The 20,963-nt window shown below is 39.6% G+C and overlaps 1 protein-coding gene across 1 annotated transcript in view; it reads right to left on the reverse strand.

The window, feature by feature from the left end:
- Positions 1-20,963, reverse strand: part of kazna (kazrin, periplakin interacting protein a) — a 157,438-nt gene that overhangs the window by 22,581 nt on the left and 113,894 nt on the right. The window contains exon 5 of the mRNA XM_063885327.1: positions 3,049-3,240. Coding sequence (XP_063741397.1) covers positions 3,049-3,240 — 192 coding nt within the window. The remainder of the gene's footprint in view (positions 1-3,048; positions 3,241-20,963) is intronic.

Below are 20,963 nucleotides of genomic sequence, written 5' to 3' on the forward strand. Positions count from 1 at the left end.
GCTTTTCATAGCTGTCTTAAAAACAGTATCCTTGTTGATCTGAGCGAGCTACAGTGTCAGTGTATGAAGATAGAGTGTGACAACCGTGGACTAACAAAAGAGCTTGGAACCTGCTATTGCTGTATGGGCCTGGTCATGTGGAAAATAACAATATAAAATATAAAGAATTTAGTAATCTTACTGCTTTCAGCACTGACTGCAAATATGTGTTTTTTTTCCATAGGTGACTTTAGGGCCAACATATTCTCATATACGTATATAACATGGCTTTTAAAGCAAAACACAAACAGGAATGCCTAAAGAGCTTAAATCTGCCTCTCTGAAGCAATTCCAACAAAACTTCAATATGTCAACAGTTAGTTTTCGTTACCCCCCCCACTACCCCTTCTTAATTGTAGAAGAGATCCACCATGCTTATCGTTTCTGGACCTCCTAAGCACTACCCAAGTCTCTCTGTATGGAGCTTTCATTAGCCGCTGATATCTGTCAGCGCCTGCTGAGCTCTGCAGGCTTTGGCCTTCATTACCAAGCCTGAGACACACAATCAACAGTATGAGGCTCTCTGTTTAGATAACCAAAAACAGATAAGTATTTATTTGATGTGTTGCTCTATTCTACTCTGCCCCCATCTGTTTTGTTTTCATTCAATTCTTTGAAAGAGCGTGGGCTGCACGTGTCAAGTGAAATGTCCCAGTAACAGAATCCCCTGACAGCATGTCGTGTGTTTGTCTGATAGCAAACGCGGGTTTTGTGCTCTGCCTCGTTCCATGGGCCATTTTTCTTTGAAAAGAGAGATTCACTGCCACGCTGATGACATCTTTGCTTAATGCCCTGCAATACACAGCACAGTGCAGAACTTGTTCATTACTTTACCTTGTGCAAGTCTCTATGTATTACCATTTTTCATACACTCATGCATAAAAGATAAACAGAAATACTTTGTTTATTAGTTGTTTACAGACCGGAATCTGAACTAAACATTGTTAATTCATCAGAGAACGCTCTGTTTTTGATAATGATATTTTTCTGTAACCTCTAATTAAATTAGAGATCAGTATTCCAATGTAAAACAATTCAGACAACACATTTTCTTTTACCATCCATATTTCACATCTTATTCTTATCAACACTCGCATGTAAAATAACACAGGTCTTCTACTTGAGAAAGGCAGCATGTATAAACAAAATACATCATTCACAGATTTAAATTTATTTTGGGCCACTTGAAGTGAGCTCTCAAGTCTTAAAGTCTGTAAATGACATAAGCCTTTAAAACCCGTGAAGTAATTAAGACATTTCCTTCATTTCAAGGTGTTCTGCAATGCCTAATTAATGTCCTGAACATTTCCTATTGCTAATTTATTTCACCGGATCATAACATGAGCCTTGAATGTTTTTTTCTTTCAAATCAAATCTCTAAAGTATTACAGCATTCAAGTCTTTTTTATGTGAAATCTAAATGCAGTCTTTGGTTTATAAAAAAAAGCTTTATGCGAGAAATTCTATAAAAAAGAAAGAAATAGGAATAAAAATTGATCAGAAAAGTTGAAGTGCAGCTCATACAGACATGTTGACATTTAGATGTTTTCATCAAATCTTCCGTCAGAGCTGCATGTACATTGTGTGACATCAGGGCCTGTGGGTGGTGCAGAGTGGGAACAGAGACACGTGATTTGCCTGCAGTGTGAAGCAGCTTGTTTTTAAAAAGTCAAAGAGTGCATGTCCTCTCTCAAACAAAAAAAGAAAACGCACCATCTCTCAAGCAGCAAACATGCTAATGATAGATAGATAGATAGAAGATAGAATCGGAGGATGAAACCCTAGATAGAATCGGAGGATGAAACCCTCTTTATTTGTCACACACATGCACACAGCAGAGCACACACAGTGAAATTAGTCCTCTGCATTTAACCCATCCTAGTACTAGGAGCAGTGGGCAGCTATCGTGCAGCGCCCGGGGAGCAATGGGGAGGGGGGATTGGAGGTGTCCGGTGCCTTGCTCAAGGGCACCACAGCAGGGCCTAGGAGGTGAACTGAGACCTCTCCAAGTAGCAGTCCACTTCCATATTTCAAGTCTGTTCGGGGACTTGAACCAGCGACCCTACGATTCCCAGTCCAAGCCCCTACTGACTGAGCCACTGCTGGACCATAATGCAGCAAATGGGCAGCATTTACAATACTGTTATAGACACTCATGTTAACATTATGGTAACAAATGCATGGAGGTTTTTAAGCCCTATGGAGCAAAACACAGCGAGAGGAAGAAAAACCCTGAAGCAGCTGGGAGCAGAATGATGACAAAATGTATTCAGCCGATATGGAGAATTTGCTGCAACATCACTCTGCTATGCATACTTTCAATTTTCACAATTCCACCCTAAGGGGCACACCCACCCACACTACTACTTTTGTTTGTTCATCAAATTGGGGCTTTTTAAATGTACACAATGTTCAAATGCTCAGTAGGCGGGTATCAATTGTTCTTTTCTCATTGTGAGTTGAAGAAAAACAATTATTTTCCTGTTGTATAATTCCTTTGTGTGTAGGTGTACTGAACTTTCTTATGTTTATTCATAAGCTTTTTTTGCTTGTTAGCTTGAAAATAATCATGTTTGATTCTTTTTTTAAGGTAGCTCATTTAAATATTTCTTTTTCTGTGTTTGATGTGAAATGCCCCCGACAGATAAAGTAAACTCAACATTTACCAATTTGGATAACTTTTCTTGTAAGGAAATGGCTTCCAGATGTTGGAACAATAAAGAGCTTTTTCTGGTAACAGCGTTTAATATTTGAAAGGAATATTTAGGGGGGAAAAGGGCAAAAGGATGAATTGTTCCCAATCTTCCTTAGATAAACCCTATTCTCTTAATGTGTATTACTCGAAAGTACTGCATATCATTCCAATACATTTGAAAAAAAAATGAATAACACAGATTATGTTATTATGTTGGCCTTCTATGTCTTGCAGCATCATTGTCCATATGACAGTAATGATGTCGGTGTAGAAAGTATCACACTCAGCTTCTTGTACACAGACGATGCCCTTACCTTGCAGAGCCTCCTTGGCCCGGTCCAGCTCCTGCTCCTTCTGGGCCAGCTGCACGCGGAGCTCGGTGGCAGAGAGCACGTCAGCAGAGCAGCTTCCCTGGGTCTCCTCCAGGTCCTTACTCAACATGTCCTTCATCTGCCGCAGCAGGTGCACCTCCTCCTGGAGCTGGGCCACCTCCTCGCGCAGCAGGACTACAACACACAGAAAGACAAAATGGAGCTTTAGCAAAAATCAAAACACTGCTCAAGATATTCAGATTAAAAGCACGTGTGGCTTTTTGATTTGATTATGACAGGCTGAACAGTTTCTAAGCCAACAATGTAACTCCAGTAGCTAGAGAAAGGTCACATGCATTCAATCTCAGAGGTTTGTTTCCGTTTGAAAAGCTACGCCACTGCAGGGATGGTTATGCGTGAAATGTAAAATCGATTTAACATCACCACAGGAGGTCATGGTTTGTATTTGAAATTGCAATAACTGCATTGCCAAATTGCTCTGGATAATAAGCATCAAAGATGTGGGTGGGGTCCAAGAGATGAGAAGAGACAAGACGTTGATGTTATAATGAAATGTATCTATGCTAATTATTATTATATTGATGTTAAACCTGTTGGAAGGAACTATGAGAAAAGGAGAGAGGTGTGACCTTTAAATATTTACTGCTGTTAAAGAAGCAACAATAACAGATCTGAAACAGATGTTTTCTCATAATATGATTCTCTGGAAATGTGTCAAATGCTTTTAAAGAATTAGCAGCAGCGAGGACTTCACTTGGCTTCAAAACAAGTGACAGCAGACAAATGTGCCACATTAAAGTGGGTCTATTTTGCTTTTTGACGTTTTCCTTTTCCTGTAGTGTGTTATATAGATGTATGTACATGCAAATGGTGTGTAAAGGTTAAACTCCATAGTGTTTCTCTCCCACACACTCCCCCCCCCTACCTGAAGCACATCAATTGTAATCCTTGTTTACTTCCATAACATATGGACATCACTATGTACCACTCTTTTATTGGCTGTTGCTTCAACACATTACAAGTGTGTTAAAGCGTGCTTGAAGGGGAGGATATCTCTAAGCCGTTGACCACTCACAACAGACTGGGCTCTGGTTTCAGACAGAGGGTGAAAAGAGGTGCTGCAGCACTGGCAGTATGAGAGAAATAAAGAGCTTTTTGAACATTAAAGCAAGTAAACATGTCACAATAAAGGCACAAAATATGAACCTGAAAATAGGGCCTCTTTAAGTTCTCTCATTAGACCTCAAGAAAATAAATATTAAACCCAAAACGTTTTTTAAATGCACTTGTCGGCGCTGGACATATGGAGGGTAATTTATGTAAGGATAAGTACAATCCTTCTGCACTATTTCATGGATCCTCAATCTCACATGGCTCCATTATCAAGTGCGTTGCATAAATCGACTTCATAATCACATAGCCAGCACCATATTACTGTCTGCAAAATAAAATCAATCATAGATGAATGGGAGAACTGAGAATAGGAGACTGGATATGCAAAAAATACTCAGAGAGGAAAAGTCAAGACCGGACTAAGATTACACTTTTAGTAAAGGGTAGGAGGAATATCATTATTGTGTGTGGAAATGTAGGGAAAAGATCAGCATACACAGCAAAAAGTGAATTTATAGCAATGTTAGTCAGAGAATCAAATGCAGAGAATCAGTGGGAATAACCTTCTCAGACAGTAAACGTGCCTATTTAACACTGTGTGCTGTATTTTGCCATAAATACACTATCAGTGAGACTAAGAAATCTGTAATTTATTATTCAGAACACTTTAAGAATCTTTACATTTCCACCAAACCATGTCTGGGTAATGCAGCCCAATATGCAACACTGAGCAATAATTTAGCCTACTTTGTAAAGTTGTGTTATTTTATATCTCAAAGAGGACAATAAACTAAGAATACCTTTGTTTAAACTGCAACCATTATCTTTTTCATAACGTTGAAACTTTAGTTTCACAAAATTGGATGAGTTCTATTATTTTGTCAACACAAATTGCAGATAGTGAATACTTAACTATGCAATGCTCTCCATGACAACAACACCACCACAAACAAGGACTTAAAATATTGCACCTGAAGTGAACATGATGAGCTTCACAAAGACAGTATTTTCTGTGCACTCCCTGCATGTGTCACCTGTGACACATTTATTGTTGTTGTATATTGTTGACTTTCTCCTATGTGAATGGCACATTCATCTCTGATCCTGTACACTAACAGCCCATTCTCCACTCCTCTTACAGCAGATGTGCTACTCTCCAATCTTCCCCTCCAGCACCCACAGTTGTGATTGATATGTTACATCAGGACTGCAGAGGCGGTTCAACAGCAAACTGTGACAACCAACTATATAACGGAGGATATGTGGTGTATGGAGCCATTCTCTGATGCATTTTTAGCACCACATGGATTACTTTAGCTTGCACCTTTCCTCCCCTGAAACTAAAACAAACCATTTCATGATGTGCACCTGCTTCCAAGGGCTCTGGAGTCCTTTAATTTGTGTTCACTGACTGCATGAAAGTGGTTAAGAATAACAGGCACCCTCCAAAAAATGAAAATGAAATGTAAAAGGGGTTATTAGGAGAAGGGTCGCGAGAAAAACGTTGGCGGCTGGAGTGTCATTACACAGAAGTATACCTAGGCTAATGGAGCCGATAATAGAACCACATTTTACGGAGCAACTCAAGCAGCAACAGCCTTATTGGCAACGCAAAGAGCTGGCCCCTTCTACACAGTTCATTGGTGTTTAAAAATCCTATAACAGTCACAGACTCAATTTGATTACTTGTTCATTAGGTTTGCGTGTATTGATTGTGCATGGTGGCACTGCAAGGAGTCATAAATAAATGACAAGGATCATTTTCATCTTTTACAGCCATCCCATTCATACTGGTGTACAATAACGGTTTGAATAACACACACTCCCTTGCAGAATCAAGCAGCTTCTTTGGTGGCTGCAAAGATTTGAATAATTGCAGAACAAGTCACAAGTACAAATCTTCGGATGCTGAGATACTGACAAGTTCTATAAACATCAACTTGGCCGTAGAAATATGTTAGCAAGCTGTGACTTTGATCAATGTAAAAAGATAGATAATGAAAAGAAAACAATGACATAAAAATGGATTTCTGAAGAGAGAGAACTTTTCTTGTTATTGCAAACAGCTAATCTGTAATTGTACAACTTGCTGGTGTTTACATGTATCACATATTTAGAGTGGGACATTGCACAGCTTTAAATAAATATGATTTCAACAAAGATACACACAAGGGTCACTTGCTGCCCCAGTGGTAGTTGTCGGTTAACCCTTTATTATCAGAACCAAACACAGGGAAATAGCATTTATTTTCATGCAGCAAAAAACGTACACAAACCAGCAAATACAATAATACAACATTATATTTCTATTTCTGGTGTGGTTTTAATGTCATTTGAAATAAATGTGTATTAAAAGTGTTATATATCCATAAACTTGCCTTTGCCTTATTGAGTTTCATGCCTCTTTTTATGATCAGATTAGTTTTAGACACTTGACAAAAACCACTGCATTCCCGCTCTACAGGAGAGCATCAGAGCTGCAACAGATTTAATCAAAATGTGAAGGTTTACCTTACAAACATACATTGAAGAGCATGTTCAATGTTATTGACGTTCAGGGGCGCAGCTACCCAGTGTCAGGGGGGTATGCAGCAACAATTTTGAATAGTAATAATAAATAAATAAGTCTGCCGGACCTCATCATGTATGGGCTTTAAATAATATGGGTTTATTTTAAAGTATATCAGCCACTATAGGCCTACCATAATTAAATAATAAACAGTTACAAACATTATCATTATAACCAATGCAACATAATGACTTAAAGGGCAAAAGTAAGCCTACAAACAAAGATCCTTTAGAACCCTCTCTGTTAACAATAATGTAGCTTTTGTCACGTCACACTTTAAATCATCCTACCTGTTGCCTTTCACCATCCACTTATTTAACTGTTGTCGCATCCCTTGACATGCCATCTCCTTCTCCCCTGCTCCCTCTTCAATGTGAAAATTCTATGATGTAATCTTATGAGATAGGGTGCCCTTCTCTAGTTAATCCTCTAAAATGTTATATAACCTTAAGGAAATGCAGAAACTATTTAGAAACGCACAACTGCAGAAACATAAAGAAAATACCAATTTTATTTTATTATAATTATATATATTTTTTTACCATCGCTTTGGCGCCCGCCCTGGTTTGGCGCCCCTATGCATCGCATATAGTGCATACCCACTTTTTGCCCCACTGTATTTCATTTATTGACATACAGTATATGTTATAGCACCATTAAAAACATCATGTATAATATATGGGGAGAAAGAAGGGGTGAAAGATATAACAACTATCACCTATTCTGGAAGACTCAACAGGACACAGAAACTCCAAGGAAAAAAAGTAACATTAAAAAAACTGAAGGTATGGGGAAGATTTAGATGTTATACCCTAATACTGACACTAAATGAAACATTGGGCCACTCAGTGTTAGGTTCATAACACTGAATAAGACAACCCAGGTGGTCTACAATTTGTACACTCTACCGGGCAAAAGGGCCCTCACTAGCTATGATAGGAAATGCAAGATGTCCTGTCTCAGTATGCCACAGCAGTTATTATCAAGTGTGTGAGGTGGAAACAGATATGTTATTGTCTTTTCCAGCTTTAAGCAGGTGAGCACAGTGCTGGAGCTCTCTAGATAAGACAGTCAGAGGGTGGGGGGAGGGTGGAAGTGAGGTAGAGGGGAGCGAGACAGCCACCTATTCTTCAATGTCCGCATCTCCTGAAGGTTGGCGAGAAGCATGCGCTATAAGCTCTGCATTACAAATGAAAGTCAGAGTGGGAGCTTCCTGATAAAAGTAATCTCCTCCTCTCTCCCCTCTGGATTCCGTGCAGTTCATTCCCATGGAGGGTCGCCTGCCAACGGTTGTGTCAGGAAAAGTGGGACGATCACAAATCAGCACTTTAATGACTATGCAAATAATTGAATTATCTTTTGTTTAATTTTCTGTTTTTTAAATTTCCTTTGTTCTTTTTCTTTCAACAAATGTTAAATAATGTTTAATGATTGTTTAAATACTGTGCACTTTTTAAAACAGCAGCAATCATGTGTTAATGATTTCTTTCATACACACACTTATACACTGATGGTGTCAGCCTGCTTGCATGGGGTTAAATTGAGGTTTAGCGTCTCGCTCAAAGACACTTGACATGTACAGTCAGGAATCAAACCGTCAACAATGAGATTAAAAGTGGGCCTGCTATTCCTAAGCCACAGCCAGCTCTAGTTAATTGAAATGTAAAAAAGAATGTAACCCTGGAAGGAAAATAATATAAATAGTTTTTTTCAGATTCTATTTATGAAATCATTTCACCGCAAAACCACATTTAAATGTTACATGCCTCAACCAAGGCTGCTGTTTTAGCTGGACTCCTGCTCCACTGTCAGCAATATCCTTCTGGCTTTAATTATTTCTCTTCCCAAATAGAAAAAAAGACAATTCAAAAAGACATGTTTCTGTCGAGTGTGTGAGGACACAGTGAGTTTGTGTTTCATTTGCAGCGTGTGCGTGGGACCTTGTTGCCATCACTCCCTCAATACTCGTGGGGATGAGAGGATGTTTCAGGGTCGGATGTTTGCTGACTCTGCTGTTAGCTCGGCCTTCAGCACCACCTGTTCCCTGATGGCTGACAGAGGCAGCAAATTCTCTGCTCTTGAATAAAAGCTACAACATAGTTAATATGACCTATAGTATAGCATATCGTTGAATATTTAAAGGTTACATATACAGCATTTAGAGAATTGCTGTAGAAACAACTTGCTGTTTAAAGAGATAGTTCAGTAATGGCGTTCTGAGTAGAGGATGAAGTCACTCCCCATTTGTGTGATGCAACCTGAAGTTCTCTGGGCTTTGTTTACAGTCTGACCACAAGTGGATGCTTGCGCATGTGAGTCCTATTTGTGGCTAGCTAATAGCCTCTGCTCTTCACCGCTGAAACACTGTGGAAATGCTGAACTCACGCTCTGGTTCCTCCTGATGTTGAGACAAATTTTTCTCTATCATTACTGTTGCTGTTGTCTGCACTGTCTGCGCAGTTAGCACCGCTAGCTGCTAGCCATCACCATGCTGAGATGCGAACATGTTTGCAAAAAGTTGGTCATATACGCATCTAGCAGTTAAATGGCAACACTATCATTCATTTTGAGTTGTTTCTGAACATCTATGCATGCCAAATATTCACTATATTTTTGCTCTGTATTTGGTCTCTTGAGGGAAATCCTTGGCTCTATAGATGTTTAACATCAGGTTTTAGAGCATGTTCCCTGAAAACAGCTGCCTGCAGGAACCAAAGATGACAGTATAAGTTCAATGAGTTTAAACATCAACTAACAGTAACAGTAGCTAAAGCATTAGCTAAAACCCAATAGAAAGCAAAACTGTAAAGCTAAGGATTCTGCAGATTGAGGTGAAAGTGTCCTTGCTACATGCTAAATGAAGCTATTCACAATAGTATTAAGAAAATACACGAGAATAAAAACACCCCTAAAAGTTCTGCAACTTTCTCTTAAATTAAACTAGTGTCACAATACACTCAGTATCCAGAAGTACACAGAATCTTGAGTGAGAAGCCTCTTTAAATAGTACAGGCTTGTGTTTCACCGACGGAAGTCTTGCGCCCCAGGAATTAAACCAGTGCTAATGACAATTGATCCTATTCTCTGACTTGATTGTGGAAGAAATATGTGCATTCATTGACCCTCCCTCCATCTGCCTCCATTCAGTTTCAATTCCATAAACGGAATCGCCTGAAGTCATTATGATTCATTGAAACAGTAAATAAAATCCCCATCCCCGGCCACCGATGTAAATATCTGCTTAAATGTGTGCATTTGCATAATAGCATCCATGCATCAGCTGACATGCAGTTGGGTACCAGTAAATTATGAATCTGATCAGTGTCATTTCCTATTTGTATGATTCAGGCAAAATGGCTGAAACTGTCTTCCTGAATAATCCTGCAGCCTTTGAGTAACAGCCTCGGTATGTTAGAAACCAGTCGTAACATTTTTCCAAAATATCAGCACTTCTCTGGTGACATAAAATCTGTCGTTTCCTGGATTTAATGATGCTAAAAATAGATGAAACATTTGAGGAGAAAAAATGCATCTATTTCAACTTTGTGATTTTTCTCGATCTACAAAGTTAATTCAGACATGGTAATGAATAAATCTCATTCCATAGTGCCACATTATAGCTCTCTCCATCACTCTCATTGTCTCCCACAAACACTCTCAACCTGTACTGTTCTATTCTCTTCCAGTTCCTCCCCTGCTACAAAAACAGCAGGATTTAGAACAAAAACTTGCAAGAGGTCCAGCAATCTGTCAGAGTGTCCAGTGGCCATGAGGCAGCTGAAATTGGACTAGGCAATGGAATGGGATTGGAGGTTGAAAATTGATAGGGAATGACAGTAAGTGTCTAGAGGGGGGACATTTTTAGATTGGTTCTCCCCTCTTCAGAGTGAGTTGGAGGGAAAAACAGGATGGGGTTAAATGCCTGTTACTGGAGACAACATCAATTAACAGTCCTATTGTTCCAACAGAATTCTTGTTCAGCCAGCTTGCAGAGTGAAGACATATAGCGCAGGACCACAATGACAGTAAGAGAGCAGGTGGTCGCAGATAGAATGGGTGTCTGTTGTTTTTTGTGGTATGGTTTGTTGTTTATATATTATATTCATACTGTGTACAGTGCTGTGAAAAGGAATTTCCCCCAGGGGACAACAAATCTAAAAATCTAAATCTATAGCTGTTGTGCACATATGCAGTCTAGAGCAGGCACACTAACAATTCATTAATTCAATAATAACTTGGTGATTTAGGCTCATTATGTGTGTACTGCTTCAATTACTGCAATAAAATATCCTATCTGACAAAATCAACATGTGAACAGACAGCATACCAAAAGCAGCTACAATGGGGCATAATAGATTCCTTCAAAAATACATCTTCATGAAAAACGTCGTATTTATGGAGAACATATTATGCTTTTGTGGGTTTTCCCTTTCCTTTAGTATAGGTTTTTTTTTTTTTAGCATGTAAATGGTCTGCAAAGGCAAAAACTCCAGAAGGGGTTTCTGTCACCAGCACTCCCCTCTGCCTGCCTTAATTCCATTGGCTATTGCTCCAACACATTATGCGTGATAGGGCATCTCTAAGCGTTTGACCAATCACAACTGAGCCGGCCAGCTAACCAATCAGAGCAGACAGGCTCTGGTTTTAGACAGAGGGTAAAAAGAGTTGCTGAAGCAGTATGAGAATAAATCCATTTTTGAGCATTAAAGCATGTTAACATGTCACAGTAGAGGCACAATATACAAAAAATGAACCGGAAAATTACTATAATATGTCATTTTAAATAAATGGACAATGTTGGAAAGAAATGCTTTTAGTCTTCAACATAATTTCTCCAGCAGAGATAATTGGGTCTATGTTTGTACAGCAAAACCTGAGCCACAGCTGGAACGCAGATCATATTGTACCACAGTTGTGCAGGACAAAAAAACCAAATCTGGAAAGTGTTGAATGAAAAGGGGAATGAAAGAGCAGTCCGGGTCAAGAATTTGAGCAGCAAGTGCTTCCATGATGGGAGGCGACAGCCCACTTCCTCTTATTTGTTTTGGACTTCACAACTCAAACGTGGCTCTGCTTGAATCATTACATTGAAACTGATCCCATGCTGGTTTAAAAGGTTTACCCTCCCCAACACTCAAACATCTACTTGAGGGAGCTCATGCTAATATAATGTGATTATAGAGCAGATTCTTTTTTTTCTTTTTTAATACTGGAACTAAATAATGTCAAGGACAAACATGGTAGTACAGTAAGCTCTAGGGGTGACAAAAATGTTGCAAAAGCAATGCAATCATGTTATAATCTGTTTTCACTCCCTATATGCAGATGCTAATCTAAGACACATTTCGAGCCGGGGTCTTTAGGTTTAGTCTTCTCTTTCCATTGCCTCTACTGTACAGTCTGTGCGACAGGGCAAAGAGCCACAGAGAGAGCACTTTACCAGCTACACTCCTATAAAATCCATGAGAATCCGCAGTGTTATTCAGTAGGGAACTACATGCAAGAGGGCCTCCAGGCTAATGCACCCTCTCCGACACGGTTCCATTTCCCATAATGATTATATCCCAGGAAGCCCATACATTCATACATTCACAAGCCCATACATTCTATGGTTTTATGGTTATATTTCGAGATCTACAATGTTAGAAAATTCTGTGCACTCAATGGTGTTATAGATGCTTTTATAGAAATACATTTCATTTCAAGAGCATCGACTCTTAATCTGATGAATTATTCAATTTAGCAAAAATGCTGAGAATGTTAAGAAAGTTTTATTCAGGCTGAAAAATTCTCCCCTGCACATAATTGAATGCATGATGGGGTCCTGATTAATGTTTGCCCTTTGCAGATATGTATGCAAACAGCAGCCATTATGTGACCTTTAATTCCTAGGGGAATGTGTTTGTGTCCTCACGACAAAAAAACTCACTGGACAAACTGCATTGCAAATTATAACAATTTCCCCACTTTGCCTGTTACTTGCACTGTCTGGAGATTTGCCCTCATTAAAGTACCATAACAATGATTTAGAGCGGATGATAAATAAACATTTTAACATCAAATCTCTTTCTATTTTTTCCCAAATCATTTAAAAAAGATGAAGATAAACGCAGATAAATGTTGAATTAAGATAAACGCAGACTAACTCTAATGAATTACAGTAAAATTGAAGGATTGCTGATTCATTTTTATGTTCTACAGGAATGAATGGAAACCAAGAGTTGCTTGAAAAAAAACAGTATAGACTGAATTTGAAAATGGTCAGCATTCATCGATAAACATGAACAGTTTGTAACATGCAAAAAGATCAATTTTGCTCCCTAAATTTGGTTGCAACTAACGGTCTGAGATGTGAGCTATTTAACATTATTCTAGCACTGAGTCCTTCATCTCTAATGAGATGCAGGAGTCATTAATACAGTTCAGTGTGTGTGTCTGTATCTCTGTCTCCCTCACACATACACACACATCTTTATGGACCATTGATAGCAAATTCATCAGTGGCTCATGACGGCAGTAACGCCTAAGCTCTGACTGATGGATGCAGCCTGCAGTGTCTGCTGCCTGGAAGTGCTTTGCTCTGGATTAGCTAGTCAATTCTCATGAGCAGAACAATATCCCTGCGTCGCCCGAGGAGATGACAGGGTCATGTCTGATGAGAACGGAAAGAAAGGAAAAAAAAACACATCTTGCCTTGGGGCACTCAATCACAGAAATCAGGGTTTAATATTCTGTATAAACGGAGACAGTGATGAAGAGATATTGGAATTCGGGATAACACATAAGGGGATGGATTGCCTTTTATTGACGAGCACACCAGTGTTAAGGCAAGCCTCATTCCCCATGGTCTTTAGCTTCATTTAAACTCATTATTGCCTTCAAGGTGGAAGATTATAAAGGGGGAAGATGCTATCAACTCTGAATCTTCGACTGAAGCTTTAAACATTGAATGGATTAATGAGGGTGTAAAATATAAATGTATTCACAACAATCATATAAGAAAGAGAAAAGCTGTAACCTCGAGACAGCAAAGATGGATTTCTCAGTTTGATGCTTTCTCTACACAAGCTACGACCTGAATTCTACGTAATTCGAGGTTGTCAATGTTTATTTAAATCAAAGGCATTTAAATGACCATGTGACTCTCTCCCTTCGAGTCAGCCAGTGTCGATCAAGAAGCCGCTTCTTTAACATCACAGAATCTGACATCCACATGCTGGGAGCCTATTTCATGCTTCAGGTCCTTGGAGTAATGGGGACTGAACTTGAGTGAGAGTGGGGTTAGAACAGAAGTCATCAGTGAGCAAAGAACAGATCAGAGAGAAAGATGGACAGTAATCTCCGCCGCGTTCCACCGCAATCTGTGTCTGTTGGCCTAAAAAACCCTCTCGTGTGACTGTGGATAGTATCAGCAACTGGCAGAACTAGCATGGCTTTATTTCGAATGACACAAACATGCGAACAGAGCTCAAATATACACTGTATATGTATGAATTTCATTTCTAAAAATGTACAATTTCTTACTTTTTTTGCGTGTTATGGACTTAGCCTGATCAATAAGCATGTGTATACATGTATTATATTAATACATGTATTTTTGGCGTCCGTTTACAAAGTTACATAAGCAGACTTCTGTCATTTTCACAGTCTGTACTTGCGCTGAATTGATAATAATCTGTAAAACAATGCCAGTCTTTCTCCAAAGTATAACGTGAAAACCCCAAACAGTGAGATTAATATCGTTCTTGACCTGCAGATGGACAGATATACCTCGATGACATTTCAGAATTCTTGGTTATGGAGATTAGCAGCAAAGTTTCCATGAAACTGGAAGAGGAGCTCTTTGGGTCAAGAGGGGCGGATGGCTGAAGGGAAGATATGATAGCTGGTAGATGCAAAGATGGACAGATGGCAGAGACTTCAAATGAGTCAAATGGTAGCTCTTCCACAGTAGGCAACCAGTGATGTTCTTATTAGCTGAATGTCTTCAATCTTTTGAATCAGTAGGCATTCAGGTGGCAAATAAAGCCTGCCAGAAAACTCCTACAACCAGTTCCAGGATATTGTTATTGTAAATATGCAGGATTTGCCAAAAGTGTTGGATAGCTAATTATTTATAATGCTCTTTGAGTTGTTGTCCTAATGATATGGGGCTTTGCTAAGGTTTTTCCTTCAGATAGAAACTACAGTCGGGGCTTTTTTTTTTTTGAGGAGATAAACACCAAACATGATGAGAATGTTAATTGGCTGCATCAGGCCAGGCAATAATTGCTGCTGGTTACGCTTGATGAGCTGCACTGGTAAGAGCATGTCATTCATTCAGCCATGATGAAACAGCATAGAATAGCAGAGCTGTCAATATCTAGCTTGTTTTTTAACATCTATTTTCACTGGCTTTAGTTGCATTTTATTGTTACGCATTGTTAACACTGTGCAATTATATTTACCTCATATTCCCTGGGTGTTGCTGTTAAGCATATTGCAAACTATTAAACTGTTATTTCTTGCTGTGCATGAGTGGGAGTGAAGTGGATAACAAAGCAACCATTTCTGATGAAACTGGAACAATAAACCAGCTCTGTTTTGGAGCGAAATCTCTGTGAGTATGACCACGGCTGTATGCCATCATTAAAGCTTATTCAAATTGAACTCATTAAGTGAGACAGGTATGTAGGGATGTTTGGATGGTTGTCCATGCTTGTGTGACAAATTATCGGTGTATGCATGTGTGTCAGTTCCTGTGCATATAGTTGAGTAATGACCTTTGGTGGCGAAGGCTAACAGGGCTGTTATTTATAGTATTGGCCAAATGGGAGGGCAGACACCAAGCCACCATGTATAATTCATCAAACTGCAGATGAGTTCCCACACACACAGAGTCTGTGTACCTGTATGAGGTGGATCTTACCACTGTGACTAAACCTTACATGAATCAACCAAACAAACACATCAACAAACACGTTCTGTAGCTCAAAAATAGATTCAACAACCTACAAAAGTCAGGTCAAGGTGACAAGGATGTTTTGGCAGAAAGTACATGGGTGCCAAAACAATCCTCAATAAAATCCAGTGGCTGAGATGTGTAACTAATGGTTATGGAGTTACATTTGTTCCTAGTTTTGGAAATGAGCCAGGCATTTGCTGACAGCTTCATTTAATAAGGCTGCAAGGCTGTCAATGCCAATGTGAGTTACCTTTTCAGTGACTGAGAGGAAGTTCTATCATCTGTCCAAATGCATTTTATGAGGGGGAATGGACATTGTCTGAAAACAGCTGCAAAGCGTTGGATGAATCTGATTGGTGATAGTTTCAAATTAAGCAGCCATGGTAACCAGAGTTTTCACATTAGAGTAAATGTGATTAGAGGCTGAGGAGTTCAAACAGAGAGATGGAACGTCATAAAGGTTCCAATTAGTCCATGCTTTTGGAAACTATTTGCCAATCTGACCAAGCTCGCCTCATGATTATTACAGTTGCTTTACCATTCCTCCTGATTTGATTGTCACTGGCAGCTGATTATCTTTAACTTGTTCCAAATTGTCTTCCACAACAGGAAGAAAAACTAGCTAGCACCTGAGGGAGCCACTTGCAGCATTCACCTGTGGTACTGCCAGTGGAAGAAGGCAATTACACAGCCAGGACCAAACTCAGCTGCTTTCACAATTATGCTGTCAAACTGAGCCTGCTGGAAACACACACACATGCATCAATGTGTTGATTGACAGGCATGCACACATGGACAAGAATGCCTATGAATGCAGGTTGACCCCCAGAGCCCTGACCTGCTCCTCAGAGAGTGTCAGTCCAGTAACAGGCGGTCCGGTGCAAACCAACCACAGCTTCTGTTTTACACGCGGTTCACAGAAGGTGTTAATCGACAATGTTAGACTCACTCCGACTTCAAATCACTCATCTTGGAGTGCCGCTTTCTCCATGAGACATAAAGAGCAACGTATTGTGAAATAATTTGAGGTGTCGTCGCTGGATTTGCAGGACCCGACAGAGCGGGGGGACTGATTTTACACATTGAATTTAAAAACCAGAACATTTCTCCGTCATTCAGCTACGAAGACATCGGCTGCAGGTGTGATTATACATAATCTGCTGTTATGGTAACAAGCAATAATGGCTGCATGAATAATGTCTTACAATGTTCAGTTTGCAAAGACACACCGCACTTTACCTAAGCGATAATCACAGAAGCTGTCACAGAAATGTATGACGGGAAGATGAGTAACTGAGCACAATTACAAATACATAACCACACCTGGGATAGTGAGGGTTGTGCAAAGACAGTCAGCCATAGCCTCCAGGTGTTTGTTATTGCTTTAAAAGCTCTAATTGTGTCACAACCACACCTCTGGGTTAATCCTGAAGGACTTATACATGCTTAAAAACAGTTGGACCAGTATTACGCCACATTTCTGGATTGCTAGTACTTGGAATTTCAAAAAACGTAACACGCAGATAAGGCAGAGTGTGTATCCGTCTTATTTGAACTTTTACCTCTGTGTTTGAATTTTTTTTACCGCAAGGTTGAAGGCGAGGTGAAGTACCAGTATGTAGATAAAATATAGGTATGTGGAAGCAAACAGCAGTGCAGTTCTCACAATGACAAGTCTTCTCAGCTGTTGTAATCTAACGCTTTTCAGATAAAGAAGTCTGAAACCAGTCCGGCTGACACAGCAAAAAAAAGTCCCTGTGAATTTAGAACATGCATTCAGGCTAAAAGCTGCAGCCAACAACCCCAAACCACTTTGTTTACAATAGAAACACAATACCATGACTTTTTACATGACCATCAAAACACTGTTGTTTGGACCATACAAAACCCCCCAAACTGGGATTTAGTCATTGAAAGATAGCAAACTTCAATCAAAATCACTCAGAAGAAAAACAAGACTGCACTGTGACAACTCAGAACCGAAACGGCTCAGTAACATCTGAGTCATGACTATATTTTTGAATCTTTTTATTTTGTAGGTCAAAGGTCAGATCCCTACATTAACATTTAAACCCAAAATCTGTACCAGTTCAATCTCTGCATGTCAGTTGGGGAAAGAGACTGCGTTTAAACTAATGTGAAAGAAAAACTGACTGCAGAAAAATCTGTTAATGGTGGAGTCTCTGCTCAGCAACTCTGAGGTCAGTGCAGGTCAAAGTCTGCCAACGGCTCTGCACCTCAGCAGAGACTGTGATCTGCTACGAGAAGTTACTCTGCCAACACGTGTACATGACGCTGTACAAGCTAAAAGTAAACATTCCTCCCCTCCATGATTCTTTAGCCTCAAAACAAACTCAATAAACCACCTATGCATTTTTCATTTAACAGTTTGAGAGTGAAAGGCTGAAACTTGCATCACACGACCGTCTAATAGCCTTAAGCAGCTGAACTGTCTTTTCCAATCACTCACCAGACTTTCCCTGCTCCCCGTCTGACTTCATCCCCTCGGAGGGGAGTTCTCCAGAGGATTCCAGGATCTGTCAGGTGCGTGCCGGAGGCTTTCAGGAGAGACAGGAAGACAAACTCCAAAAATGATCCTTTCTCTTCGCAAGCCGACGTAGCTCAAAGAACGTCCATTATTTTGATTTCACCCACAAAAATAAAGCTTAGTTGACACCAGGAAATACATCCAGGAGCCACCGTTTTTCCCTTATTACTATGAGTGTACCTGTTCGAGGCGACTCCCACAGCTTCAGCGATACAGTACACCCAGCCCCTCCCCCTCTACTCAAATGATTTACTAGGTATGTAGGAGGAGCTATGCAGGGCTGTCACTATGTTTCCCACATTACTCAAACACGTACACACGCGCGCGCGCGCGCACACACACACACACACACACACACACACACACACACACACACACACACACACACACGAGGGGACGAGGCACAGCCTAGGTGTGTGCTTGCAGGCAGGTGAGAGTGTTGATGTGTGTGTGTTACACTGTCAGGCAGTTCAGCAACAGGTCTGCCAGCTGTTGACTCGCCTGAGGGTCTCAGTAACCTAATACCTTCAAATCACCACCAAAATGATCACTGCGGCAGGAAACACTTGCCAAAGAAAACACTGTGATGTTTGATCTTATTTTTATGACATGATGTTTTTGCTTGTAAGGCCTCCCCATACATTTTTGAGTAAATTGAACAAATCGCAGTAAGGGGGGCATAAAGTAAGCCTAAGCTTACTCCAATAACGGGTGGATTTAACAACAACCAAGGGATACACACAGGATATTGTCATCATTTTGTGGATTAAAATACAGCTCCTTTTTAAATTGTAATGAACTGGATATTGTGTAAAAGATATCTTTTAAATCCCTCTTAATTTGACTTTTTAATTAGATCTTTTTAATTTCTCTGGTCAGCACGTTAAGTTATTAAAACACACTTTTACTACATTTGCAGATACGGGTTCTTGTTTTTCATGCAATCTCTGCGCTCGTTTAATTCAACCCCCACTCCCAAGTAGTTTCAGGCAGGCATGAGAATGAGGGACTGATGATGTGCGAGTAGCCATACAGAAGAACCCCTGATAAACAAACGCGATAAGCCTATGCATTAATTAAGCTTTATGAATCTGCCTCCAAGGACGAAGATAAAACCTTGTAAAATAAGTAAAAAAAGGGAGTCAGAGCATAAATGTTATCTAAAGTAAAGGGAACATATAAAACTGGTCATAAAAAAGGCAAAACAGCATTATAAAGACTCATGAGACACTGATTGAATTGTACCTTTAAGTCATTTCTATTTTACATTTGTAATAATTAGGAATGGAGCAGGGCTCTGCAGAGCCTTCGTGCTACAATTTTAATATTATTATAAATAATTCCTATTTAATCAGGTGATTAAGTCCCATATACTGTAATTAGAACAATCATTCCATAAAAAAAAGTGTTTGCCTTATATTCTATATGTGAAGCTGTCTATATATTTACATTTAATTTGGTGCAACAATACTATTGTGCTGCTGCAAAATGAAATAGAGTCCATCCACAAAGCTCTCCCCGGCCTCTTGGAGGTCTGTGCTGAGTCTCGAAGCTCCATTAATCACGGAGGCCACTTAATACAAAACCTTACACAAATATTCCTTTAGAAACTGCCTTTCTAACAGCGCTGCAAAAACAATACAGGTTGTGAATGTACATGTAACCTTGTATCTATTAATTAATCACGAAATAATTAACTTCCAAACTATGCTTCATTACATGGCTTGTTTGAGTCTCTTTAACTCCCCACTAACCAGAGAAGCATGTTCTACGCTCGATGGCAGCGTCACAAATTGGTAGACATGAATATAAGGTTAATTTCTTGGACATAACAGAGTTTTATTATTTTATATCTTGCTGATGTTGGTATTTAAGTCAATGAACACAAAAAAGCTCACATCACAAAAGAGTCTATTAATATCCATACCATATACATTGATTCTCTACAGAGTTGTTAATAATACCATCAGACCATTCTTCTATATGAGACGATTAAGCACCTAACGGAAGGTGTCTTCCCAGGTCTAAAGTGTACGGTTAATGGACTGTACTTATCAGGTCTTTTCGACCCCTTGAAGCGCCTTTACATACTATGAGTCATTCACCCTTTCACACCTTATTCATGCAGAGCAATACCACATGCTCTAGGGAAGCTAACATGTGTGCTAACATTCACACACATTTATACAGTACACAATTGACCATGCCATCTGGAGTAACTCAGGGTATCTTGCCCAAAGATACATACAGTACAGTATAATATACTGTATTCATAAAAGGTCACAAAAACACAAAGCCTTACAGTTTATGATGATTGTTCTTCATGATAACACCTGAATAAAAGGAAGCTCAGCAGCTAGCAGAAGAGATTTGCAGAGTTAATTTTTACGATACAATGGGAATCATGTCATTGATTTTTGTTGGACCTCATTTTCCTCCTACAGTCAAAAGGCAGTTTCATGAAATTGTCACAAACGCCTTATAATGCAATTGAAGAGAAAGGCTGCAGTTATTATATTTGCCAAAGAGAACATCCTGTGCTTCTGCCTAGACTCCAATGGTTTAAGATTAAGATGACTCAGCTATTCCACGTCCTGGAGAAAATATACTCAGGAGGAGAGGAAGGACTATCAGAAAAATAATATAATCTTGCCATTCATCATGTAAAGCTGTGGGTTGTAAAGTTATTTCAAGGAATGTGCTGGCCAAACAGTCTGCTGGAG

The sequence above is a fragment of the Eleginops maclovinus genome, chromosome 1 (genome assembly GCF_036324505.1).
Source record: "Eleginops maclovinus isolate JMC-PN-2008 ecotype Puerto Natales chromosome 1, JC_Emac_rtc_rv5, whole genome shotgun sequence".
NCBI classification, from domain to species: domain Eukaryota; kingdom Metazoa; phylum Chordata; class Actinopteri; order Perciformes; family Eleginopidae; genus Eleginops; species Eleginops maclovinus.